At 40.2% G+C, this 12,292-nt stretch overlaps 1 protein-coding gene across 4 annotated transcripts in view; it reads right to left on the bottom strand.

Moving 5' to 3' along the window:
• Positions 1-11,131, bottom strand: part of RAVER2 (ribonucleoprotein, PTB binding 2) — a 107,765-nt gene extending 96,634 nt beyond the window's left edge. For all 4 annotated transcript variants that reach the window (XM_082613677.1, XM_082613679.1, XM_082613678.1 and 1 more), the window contains exon 1: positions 10,793-11,131. In XM_082613677.1, coding sequence (XP_082469803.1) covers positions 10,793-11,041 — 249 coding nt within the window. In that variant the 5' untranslated portion in view covers positions 11,042-11,131. The remainder of the gene's footprint in view (positions 1-10,792) is intronic.
• Positions 11,132-12,292: the final 1,161 nt, after the last annotated feature.

Genomic DNA, 12,292 nt, shown 5'->3' with positions numbered 1-12,292 from the left:
TAATCTCTTAGTCTTGACTAGTGTACCTTGGTTACAAGATTTAATATTAGGGGAAACTGGGTAAAGAATATATAGGAACTCTATGTACTCTCTTTGTAACTTCTTTTGTAAATCTAAAGTTATTCCAAAACGAAAAGTTTATTTAAAAAGAGGACATAGGAGCCAGCTTAAAGAAGCTCCCACTGTCCAAACGTAAAACAATTAAAGCATCAAGGTAAGTAATGATAGTAATGGAGTATAAACCGTTGAACAACATAGGAAACCAAGAGTTTACTTTTGATATAAAATAATAAATCAATAAATTGAACACTAGAAAGGGAATACAGGCATACCTCAGAGACATTGTGGGTTTGGTTCCAGGCCACTGCAATAAAGTGAATATCAAAATAAAGTGAGTCACACAAATTTTTTGGTTTCCCAGTGCATATGAAAGTTATGCTTATACTATACTGTAGTATATAAAGTGTGCAGTAGCATTATGTCTAAAAAAAGTACATAACTTAATTAAAAAATACTTTATTGCTAAAAAATTGCTATCCGTCATCTGAGCTGTCAGCACATCATACTCTTTTTGCAATAGTAACAAAGATCACTGATCACAGATCACCATAACAAATACAATAATAATGAACAAGTTGGAAATATTGTGAGAATTACCAAAATGTGACACAGAGACATGAAGTGAGCAAATGCTGTTGGAAAAATGGTGCCGACAGACTTGTTTGATGCAGGGCTGCCACAAACTTTGAATTTGTAAAAAATGCAGTATCTGTGACAAGCAAATAAAGAAAAGCACACTAAAATAAGGTATGCCTGTAGAATATTTATACAGTCTTAATTAAAGTATCTCCTCTCAAAAATCCTTATAAATTACAAAGGGAAAAACTTTGCTTATAGAAGCCTGGCAGATACCACTTTAATAAAAGTCAATCAGAGGGATCAAAGTTAACTTCATCAGCAACGGGACAAATCTAAAACATGCATCACCCTGTGATATTCCTGCCAAGGTTACGTAACTTGAGTCTAATTATGCAGAACTAATCTAATTATATAGAATGTCCAAACTGAAGGACACTCTATAAAGTAACTGGCCTGTACTCTTCAGAAGGGTCAAGGCTGGAAAAGACAAGTTATTCCAGACTGAAGACTAAAAAGACACAACAACTAAGTGCAATATATGATTCTGAACTGGATCCTTTCACTATAAAAGATATTAATGGGAAAACTGGCAAAACTTAAACGCGATCTGTAGATTTGATGGTAGTATTTTGAGTTTGATGGTAGTGATGTGTTTATGCTGGAGAAAGTCCATATTTGTAGAAAATACACAGTAAAGTACTCAGGTTGATAGAGAGTAGGTCAGTGCTCACTGTCAAACAGTTTAGGGAAAAAAAGTTCTTTGTACAGTACTTACGACCTTTCTGTAAGTTTGTGATTATTTCAAAATTTAAAATTTCCCAGATTCACATGTTCTTGTTTATTGCCATTACTTCTACTCTAGATCAGGATACAAAAAACTAACAAGGTATAAACTCAGAGGGAAGGAGACTAATCTGAAGTCAAAAGCCAGCAGCTGAACTTGAGGGTAACAGAAGATCCAAAGTTCAGGAAATAAAGGCAAGCTGGGAACTAGAAGCAGATAATCACTGTAGTGGGTTAAGGAAAGATATAAAAACGGATTAGCTGGGGCAAATCGGATAGGGTGGGGCAGGCTGGAGCTGGGTGAAAGGGGATGGCAGGAAAAGAGGCAAAGAATATGGTGCAAATACAGACTCAAACAAATGCAATGAATTCTAATGCTATCTTGGCATTCAGGTGGTAACAAAAGTTTAATAGAAACCTTCAAACTCACAAAGAAATGTACAAGCATAAGGATGAAGGAAATATAAAGATAATGAGAGTAAATAAGCACAAAATTAAGCGTCAAATGCCTAGAAAACAAGTTGAGAGACTCACAATAAGTTAGAGACTCAGAAATCAAACAAAAAAGGGAAACTTTTCATAGCAATAAATACTTATTGTGGGGCTTTCCTGGTGGCGCAGCAGTTGGGAATCCGCCTGCCAATGCAGGGGACACGGGTTTGAGCCCTGGTCCAGGAGGATCCCACATGGCGCGGAGCAACTAGACCCGTGCGCCACAACTACTAAGCCTGCGCTCTAGAGCTCATGAGCCTCAACTACTGAAGCCCGCACGCCTAGAGCCCGAGCTCCGCAACAAGAGAAGCCACTGCAATGGGGCCCACGCACTACAACGAAGAGTAGCGCCCGCTCGCCGCAACTAGAGAAAGCCCGCACGCATCAGCGAAGACCCAACTCAGCAAAAAATAAATAAATAAATAAATAAATTTATAAATACTTATTGTGAATAGTCTTGATATGTTTTGAAGTGACATTCTTTATATCAACCTTTGTAACAACACACATTAAGTGAGAAATATTACACTGTAATATCTTGGACTCTAAGAAAAAGAATTCTGTACATCCACTCTGTGTCAGGCACAATAGGTAAAGTGTTAGTAATCCTGGGTGACCAGAGAACAATGAGCTTTTACATCAAACGTAAAGTGACACAGGTGACTTTCTCAGAAAGAAAATTAAGAAGTCTGATTTATCTTCTTGCCCAGAAAGAGGATCATCCCACATATGCATAAATGTGGCCCACAGAAGTTTCTGCTGAAAACTCTTCTCAAGAAGCAGCTTTGGACCTGTTCAAATGGTCCATACTCAGGTGAAGTCCCAAACACATAATCAAAATTACACTGGCGTGGAAAGGTGCTTCTCAGTTTAGGTCTAAAATCTCCCAGAGTGAGATCAGGGGTAAATTACAAGAGATCCACAACCCCTTGAAATTTACATGCAAATTTCTGTGTGCCTATGAACATTAGAACTTTTCTGGAGAGAGGGTTTATAGCTTTCAACTTACTCACATGCAATAAACAGCTGACTGATAGAATAATTATATGTGAATGGAGTTCACTGCCTAAAAAGCTAACACAGTCTTACAATGCAAAATTTGTTCATCTTACAAACTAATCCTGAAAGCCTGCCATCTGTCAGACACATTAACAGAAGTACAGCATTTTAGAACAAATAGGTGGGTCATCTCCTTCTGTTTTAAACTTCCCTCGGAACAATGTGTCAGGTTCTAGGTTAAACAGTGGTGACACAAAGGTAAATATTACATAATCCCTGTCCTTTGAAACACAATATAGAGTGTATGCAGGGGAATTACAATCATAATAACAGTGTGAGATAAGAATATAAACTTCAGAATAAAAAAGACATTAGCTTTTCTCCACTCTACTACTACTAAGCTGAATGACTTTGGGCAAATTGCTTGACATTAATTTTGCATCTGTGTTTCCCTATCAGTGAAACGAGAAAAAAAATCTGATCTCACAGCCTTGAAAAAAGGATTAAATATAATGTAAAAGAAGCTCAGTGCCTGGCAACAGTAGGCATCTAATAAACAAAGGTTATTATTGTTATTATAGAAATCCAGAGAAAAGAGAATTTGCTCTGGCTGAGGGATTACAAGGAGATCTCAACTAGACTACCATACTTGATTTGGGGCGCCACATTTTAAGAGAGGCAATGACAAAATGATAGTGGTGTGCGTTCAGAGAAAAATAAACAAGATGGTGAGGAAACTCAGACTCATGTCCTAAATGTAGCGGTTTGAAAGAGGTGAAGTTATAAGTTAAAAAAGAGAATACCATAATTTCTCTATGCTACTAGAGGGGAGAAGTTGGATCAAGAAATCAAAATTTCAGGGAAATAAATTTTACATATTTAATATAAATAAGACATTTATAACAAAAGCTGTCTGAAGATGGAGTAGGATACCTTACAAAACAGTGATTTCTTTGAAACTAAAGGTGTTAAAAATGTGCTAGAAACCATGTGTTTAGGACTCTGTAAATTGTGTTCATGTCTTAAGCAAAAGGGTTGGATAAAATGTCTTCTACCATCCTTTTCAATAATAAAATTTCATGTTTTTTTAATTAAAATTCTGTATTATTAAAAAAAATCTGTATTATTTAGGATAGTACTTGTTGGTAATAACATAAGACCCAACTTGAAATAAATGAAAAATAAAGGGACGTTAGGGTCTTGCATAACTAAGAAATGCAAAGGTAGGTCAAGCTTCAGATATAGTTTGATCAGGGCTCTAGTTCAGCCTCTATTCTTCTTTCTTTCTTTCTTTCTTCCTTCCTTTCTTCCTTCCTTTCTTTTCAGGTCAATCCTCCTTTGGATGTCTGCTCTGTCCTCAGAATGTCAGCTACAACCTGAGCAATGTGTCTCTGCATTCATATCCCGTGGGAAGAAAGAATTACCTTAACAACCAAAGTCCTAAGCTTCTTTATTATACTAGGCTGAAATAATCACTATGGCCGAGGGACTACCATGTGCTGACTAGCTTACACCCAGGTTATTGCCCATCCTTTAACCAATTCCAATGGCAAAAGAGAAGAATTCTGTTTGTTGGTTTATGTCACTTCTCCAGATAGGGACAGAAAGCAAATCCACTCAAACCATGCAGTCCCTAAATAATGGAGGGTAGGTCCTCAAAGGAAAATCTGGGTGCTACTAGGAAAGACAAGAGGAAGAACGCAGACTGAGTAGGCAACAGCATCAGGGTCTCAGCAAGAAACAGATGGCACACTCAAAGACTAAGTAATTGGAGAGAATTTTTTAAAGAGACTATCTACAAAAGTTTACAGAAAGCCCATGGTTAGCAACAGTCAGTCCCCTACAAACCCTAGGCCTAATAAGGCAAGGGGAATGATTACAACAACACAGAGAGCTCATTTGCATGGAGGGTTCCATTGGAAAGAAACTGTGACCTTTGAAAGAGGAAACAGCCAAGCCACAGTAACCTCATAGAGATGGAGCTGGGTGAATAAATGCCCCAATCTCTCTCCTCTGCCCTTTGATCTCCCACCAGTGGCTCTGGCCAAATGCAATCAGAAACCAGAGAATAAGAGAGCCCTGTTGGTGCTTTTCACAGTACAGTCAGCCTCCGAGGACACAAAGCAGGTAAGAAGGGTGGAGAAAGGTCTGGAGGAAAAAATGGAAGATATTCAGTATAGCAACCAAAGACAATCCTCTGCAGATATCACGAGCCAAAACAGCTAACACAGACAAGTGTTCTAGGTGGTCTGATGTCCTCACTTCTCACTCAGTACCCCTCAGGGCACACTATCACCTTAGACTGAGGCGACTGCCTCTTAGGCAAACAAAGTAAAAACAGAGCCAGGGTTCCTAATAAGCAATTATAGATATTTAAATTTATAGATGACTTTGTTTTCTTTATTTGTGTTTTAACATTCTTTCATCAGCCTGTTTCTGCTGGGCTAAGCAGAGCTAAGCATAAAGCTTTTTGCCCACAGATGAGAGATGAGCCCTGGAGACCCGAAGGGTCACTGGCTATAAGGTAGGGAGATGTCTTTGGACTGTTTAACACTCAGCATTGTGATGCAAACCACAAAATACTCCTCTTCTCAAATGTGTTTTCAGAGCAAGAACAAGCATTGCTGAAACACTTTTTAAAGAATTTCTGCCAAGACTAGAAATTCACTGAGCCAGTGGTGTCCCAGAAATGTAGAAATATATTCCTTTAGCAGCTTTCAGTGTTCTTGTTACACTGGGAATAGGATAATAAAATACACAGAAAAGACATAGAACCCGTAAGTCAATTCTGATTAACTACACTAAAAAAGAAAACATAATAGATAACTTTTAAGTAGTACAAACTACTACACTAAGAAAAGTAACTTTTGGAAGTAAGCAAAATGACATTCTCAATATGAAAAAGAATGATTTCATAATGCAAAAACATCCCAGTACTGTCAGTTTAAAAAGAGGCAATAATTACTGAATATACTGTTAGAGAAAACAAATCATGTATATTTTTAAATCCCACAGTTAAAGAACACAAAGCATGTGAGAAAATTCTATTGGTTTTTGAATAACATAAAAGAAAAATGGGAATAAATAGATTTCAAAAAGAAAATCAACCAGAGTTTCCTACATTTGGTGGTTTGTTATTCTAAAAAGTGCTATGCTTTCAAATGGGCCTCTATGAATTAACCATCAAGCTTCTCAACTAACTACCCTCATAGAGTACTTTGAAATGAAAGTTAATAATACCCAAAGTGAGACAATAGAATGTTTCTTCTATTTAGCCCTAAGCACTTCACATTTTCTTCTAATTACACAATAAAATCTCTTTCAGATTTTAAAATAAATACAACAAAAACAAAATACAGGTACATGCATACGATATGTAAGAAAACAACTGAGTGAAGTCAAACAATATAGTAAATAAATGTCACTATTTCTCCAATTTGAAACCCCAGTAGCAATGCTACTGAAACAGAATCAGGTTAACCATAAAATATAAACAATTTACAGAAATACAATTAAAAACCACATAGTAGGGCATTACCTTAACTAATCAAAATTCTAAAGTCAGAGTTGCAAAAGACTATTCACACATATAGACACACACATATACACAATGGCTACAATGAATAAGAACCAGTGTTCACAGCATTGTTATTATTCACTACAAATAATTCCAATAACTATAAATATTATTCATGATAAATTAATCACTATAATAACATTCCAGAACACTAACAAAGACATAAATACCAAATCACAGTGGCACAAAGTACTCAGGGATGGAGGTAGCTTTAAAAAATTAGAGTACAATCCAATGTAGAACCAATAAAATATGAGACTAGAAATGTAGGCAGGGGCCAAGTCACAAAAAGCCTAGAGTCTTAGAATTCTATCCTAGTATGTCATGCTTCTCAAGTGAGGTCTGAGTACTCCATGGTAATACAGGAGTATGGAAAATCATAGGATAATTGTGGTGCATCTTTCATAAGCGTCAAGGTTATGTAAAAAATTTGGAGGGAAGTTAAATGAGCTTGTCACTGTTTTTATATTAAATCCAATTTTCCTAGAACATAATGTGAATTTTTCAGACAGAACACGAAGCTTCAAAGCAATTTCACTCTTGCCGTAGGCTAATTCATGTTCACTATTCCTTACAATTTGAGGAGAAGAGACAAATGAGGGAGAATTTGAGGGAAAGTTTGAGAAGCAGTGCTGGGAATGTGGAGCCAAAGATTTTTGTTGTTGTTGTTTTCTCTTGTTTTGAACAGGGGAGTGATATCAGATTTGTGCTTTGGGAAGCTGTCTCAGGGAAACAGTAAGCAGGATGGGCTAAAAAATAAGACACAGCACAATAATGAGGGTAAGTGACAAGCAGAAAGGTTGTAACTGTGTAAGAGATGAAAAGGATATGAACCAACGTTGAAGCTATGAGAACACAGAGGGCTGGGGAATTCCGGAAAGCATACAATGATCACCAGACAGCGCCTGACAGACGGCACAGTAACTATTCTTTTGAGAACTTATTAGTATAAAGGCGTTCATTTTTTTTAGAGTTAGTATTTCTACTACTGTAAGGTATTTGACATTTGTACCTTTAAAAGCTCCCACTTAAAAATAATACCTTCAGAGTCCAAAAAAAACCAATAATACCTTCATGAGAGAGTGGCATGGACATATATACACCACCAGATGTAAAATAGATAGCCAGTGGGAAGCAGCCGCATAGCACAGGGAGATCAGCTCGGTGCTTTGTGACCACCTAGAGGGGTGGGATAGGGAGGGTGGGAGGGAGGGAGACGCAAGAGGGAAGAGATATGGGGACATACGTATATGTATAGCTGATTCACTTTGTTATACAGCAGAAACTAACACACCATTGTAAAGCAATTATACTCCAATAAAGATGTTAAAATAAAATAATACCTTTAGTGTGCCTTCTAATCATAGGAAGTGTAAAGTTGTGGGATACTATTTGGTATATGCTGTTATACGAAAAATTAAACAAAATATGAGTAAGACTTATGAAAACTATGTTTAATAAAGAAAATACCCATGTTTTAAAAATGTTAAGAAAAAATTATTGGGTTCCTACTGATCAATCATCAACATAGCTTTTCTAGAAACATAACTATACAGTTTGAGAACCAGCGTTAGGAATGACTTTGATCCTTAATGTGATATTCCAGAATAAATGAACACAGACTCTTCTAGAAAAGAACAAGAATTTGGGTATTTAAAATATCTGATTACTTAGAAACTGAACAAAAAGTAGTAACTTTTTTTTTTTTACCACGTTAGTCATTTCATAAGGAGGAAATAGGAGTTTATCCAGCTGATACTGGCTAAAAGATACAAAATAAGATTAAACTTAATTCTTCACTAGTAAGTTGACAGTAAAATGCAGCCACTAGGTAAAAACAGAATTATAATTGTTAAGGTAAATAAAAGATAAAACAAACAAAAAATCCTAGCAGAATATATTCAAGAAAATATTACAACTTGAGAAGTAGATCAAGTAAATATTAATTTTATTAGACTAATAAAAATAGCAACTCAGTTTAAATAATCTGAAGAAAAGAGTGTCTTTTAATTGCTTTTAGAAATTATCATACTTCGGTCTATTCTACTTATTCGTGTAACACAGACCATTGATATTTATAATATGATTGTGATCAGAAAACTTAGGAAAGGTACAAGCACTGAAGACAATAGAAAAAAGAAAAACACTACTCAAACAAATGTTATCTGTAATCAAACACTGATCTGTTTAAATTTTAAAACTACATTATCAGAAATATTTAAAATAATATTTTGTTATGGAAATCATCATAGAAAAAAACAAAGGCTAGGACAAGTCTGGAAACTAGTCTCTAGGTCCTAACAACTTTTATTTATTTATTTTTTGCTTATAGATGAAACTCTTCAGCTCTCAAAAAGCATGGCATAAAAACTTAAGATACTTTACTTGGCAGTAAAAGACTCATCTAGACATACAGACCTTAAACCAACTTTGATAGTTTATGCTTGCTACCTTACAGAAAAAATCCTAAAATTTAGGTGAAACATAAATTCATAACAGAGAAAGAATATCTCAAAAATACAAATCAGTGTAATTCTCATAAAACCTCTCTCCATCAGTAACAACAGGTAATTAACTGTTCCTTTTATTAGACTCTTTAATATATTTTTTCAAGTCTCTTGAGAAGGGAGATGAGAAAGATACCAACACCAAAGGAAGAATAGACAGAACTATCTAAAATTTTTGGTCCAAATATTTTGAAAATTAATGCAAAGAAATGTGATAACAAAAATAGCTGACATTCTACAAAGGAAATTAACACTTCTCCACCTCTCTTCCAGATGATCTACACACATAGTTGCTATTTCTTCAATTTTTTTTAAATTCCATCTGCCTTTTCCAAGCCTCCCTCTTTCTGTGCTCACTTGCTGTTCTATACTTGCGTGGGCACGGGAAAGTTGCTTCTATGAAATCAGTCCATGGCAGGTGTCCTTAGAGCATTACAAAACATCACCTGCCTGAGGGGAAGTGGACAACCATGGAAAGAGTTGAAAGAGGGATAAGATGTACAAACACTGACAGAGACTTTCTTACATTGTTTTTGAAACAAAATGGCCCTTCATGTATATGGGTTATAAGGTTACATGCTCACATTTATTGTGAGTGGCTATGTAAGGTCTAATTACATAGTAATGAGGCATTGGTCTCAATATTTAACGGATCTAATGGAAGAACCGCTGCAGTTATCAACAGGCAGCTCCCTTGCAATTTCATGCATCCCACTACAGGAGGAACTACACGAAGTGCTCCAAATCTGCAACCACCAGGACAGACTCCCCATCCCCACAAAATATAGAAATTCCAATTAAATGTGAAAGATACGTGAACATCTAGACAAGAAACCCTTAACAGTCAAAGAAATTCGATTTTGGGGGGTAAAAAAAAAATACATACGCACAGGACAAGACAGACAATACTCCACGTTAACAATGGTTATCTTTAAGTATCAAAAATACAGGTGATTTCTATTCCTCCCTTTGCGCTTCTTTGTGTTTTCTAGCTTTCCTACAATGAGCACGTAACTTTGGTAATCGAGGAGGAAAAAAAAAAAAGTCAAATAGATGCAGAGCTTAAAGCAACAGTTAATCTGGATCAAAGACACAGAGTAGCCTATCTTTAAGCCTCCTCGGAGTCACTAAGGAACAAATCCTCCAGCACTTGGCAGGGAGAAGACGGCTGCAAGGCTCCCCAAACCGGAGCGATAACCTCTCTATTCCAGGATCTTAGCAAACTGAGGGGACAGAGTTGTTTCATACAAACTTGGTCAAGTGCTCCTGCAACAGCAAAACTCACTCTCAGCTCTCCCGTGACCCCGCCCCCAAGGCACACCCAAGTCGCGAGGACCCCGTTGGGACCCTGCGCCAGTCTCAGGGTGCTCCCGAAGACTTGTCCCCCACCCCCAAGCTGTGCTCCGCAGCTCACCTCCGCTCTCCTTCACTTACTTCCCCGACCCCTTCCCCCAGTACACCACCCTGTGCCATCAGGGGAAGGCACCAGCCGGACTTAGAGACAACGCTCCAGAATCCCGTGACCTTGGACAAGCCCATTCGCCTCTCCGAGCCTCAGTTTCCTAATGTGCCTCCTTCGCGGGGTGACCGCGGACTCACAAACCCCGGAGCCTCTGCAAAAGCCAAGGACCGTTCTCGTTACTCTGCACGACCCCCTCCTCCCCCGGACCGCTCCCAGGCGCCGGGCACCAGCCTGGACACCGGGGTGGGGGGCGGGGGGGGCGTGGGCAGCTTCTCTCTAAAGCTCCTGCCCCGTAGCCCCCGGGACGCGTCGCCTCGCAGCCCGTCCCCACACCTGGCAGTTGCTGTCCTGGGGCAGGTTTTTCACCAGGATTTTCCTGCGGTTGCTCAGCTCCCGGCGCATCCGCTGCAGCCGCGCGGCGACCTCCTCCGGGTGCAGAGCGGCGGGCGCCGGGCCCCGGGCGTCGTTGCACGCCTCGGCGGAGGCGTCCGGCCCGCGCGGCCCCGACCCCGGCTCGGGCCCCGCCGCGCCGCCCAGGCCCGCGCCCCCCTCGCCGCCGGCTCCCGACGCCGCCGCCGCCATCTTCCCGGGCGCCCCACGGCTGCGGGCTCCTCGGAGGCTCGAGGGGAAGGGAGAGAGAGAGCCGGAGGAGGCCCGAGCGGGGGCGAGGCGGGCCGAGGCCGCGGAGCGGGTTGGGGGAGGAGGAGGGAGGCGGCGCCGCAGCCAGCAGCCAGCGGGCGGGAAGAGGAAACCTGAGCGCCGAGGAGGAGCTCAGAACCACCTCGCGGGAACCTCCCCCTCGGGCCCTCGGGCCCCGCGCACCGGCGCACCCGCCCCGCCCCCTGGGGTCTCGGCGCCGCCACCCGGACACCTGTGCCGGCGCGGGCGGGCGGGCGAGCTCCTCTCCCTGCAAGGCCCTAGCGAAAGCCCAGGTTTGGGCTCTGGGGATGCGGCCCTTTGGCACCGGCTTCCCCGGAGGCACTCGGGCCCCAGGCGTCGGTCCCCGCGCGGCCTCCCCACGTGACACCGCAGCTGTCCCCGAGCTCCCCTCGAAACTCCCGCGCTGGGGCGGCTCCGGGGCTGCAGACGCGAATTCAGCCTCCCCAAACCCGGGGAGGCCCCTGCCCGCTCCGGACGGTGACCCTTCTTCTCTGCTCAAGATGTGCTCGTCTGGCAGAGAAGTTTGAGTTTGCCATGAAAAATAAAATTTGAGGTTTTCTACGGAGTACAAAAAGCAAGAATTCTGGGGGCAATTTTATATATTTGAAAAAACCTGATCGCAAAGTATTTTCCTAGCTGTGTCTACGAGAAAGCCTGTTCCCTTGACCCGTCCCTCCGTTTCTTTTGTACGTTTCCTAAAATGTAAAACCTTGATGCTTGCATATGCAGCATATAAAGGGGTGCCGAAACAAAGACTAAAATGGAAGAGGAACTGTGGCAGAGGGTTGGCGTAAACGCTACTTGGAACATTATTTTAATTGAAACTTTGAGGGAGAGTTATACTGCAGAGCTAAGTCACAGTGATGTTATCAGATCAAACAATTGGGCAGCCTTTGACTGGCACCAGCCCAAATGACTATGAGTAAATAGAAACATGAATCTTATGTGTGTAGCATGCAAATACACCCTACAAAAAAAAAAGCCTGTTTAACATGTTATTCCGTTGGGGGAAAATATTTTCAGTAAATGTCACCAAAAAGTAAAACCAAAAAAGATTTTTAAAAAACATACTATGTATTCAGTACTTACCTTGTGCCCCCATGTACTTCTAAGTACTTTACAAATGTTTCATTTACTCTTCACAATAATTCAATTAGGTAGTTTTTATTTTCT

This window comes from Mesoplodon mirus (genome assembly GCF_964341445.2).
Source record: "Mesoplodon mirus genome assembly, chromosome: 3".
Lineage (NCBI taxonomy): Eukaryota > Metazoa > Chordata > Mammalia > Artiodactyla > Ziphiidae > Mesoplodon > Mesoplodon mirus.
Note: the sequence above shows the minus strand (reverse complement) of the source record. Positions and strands in the feature narration are given on the sequence as shown.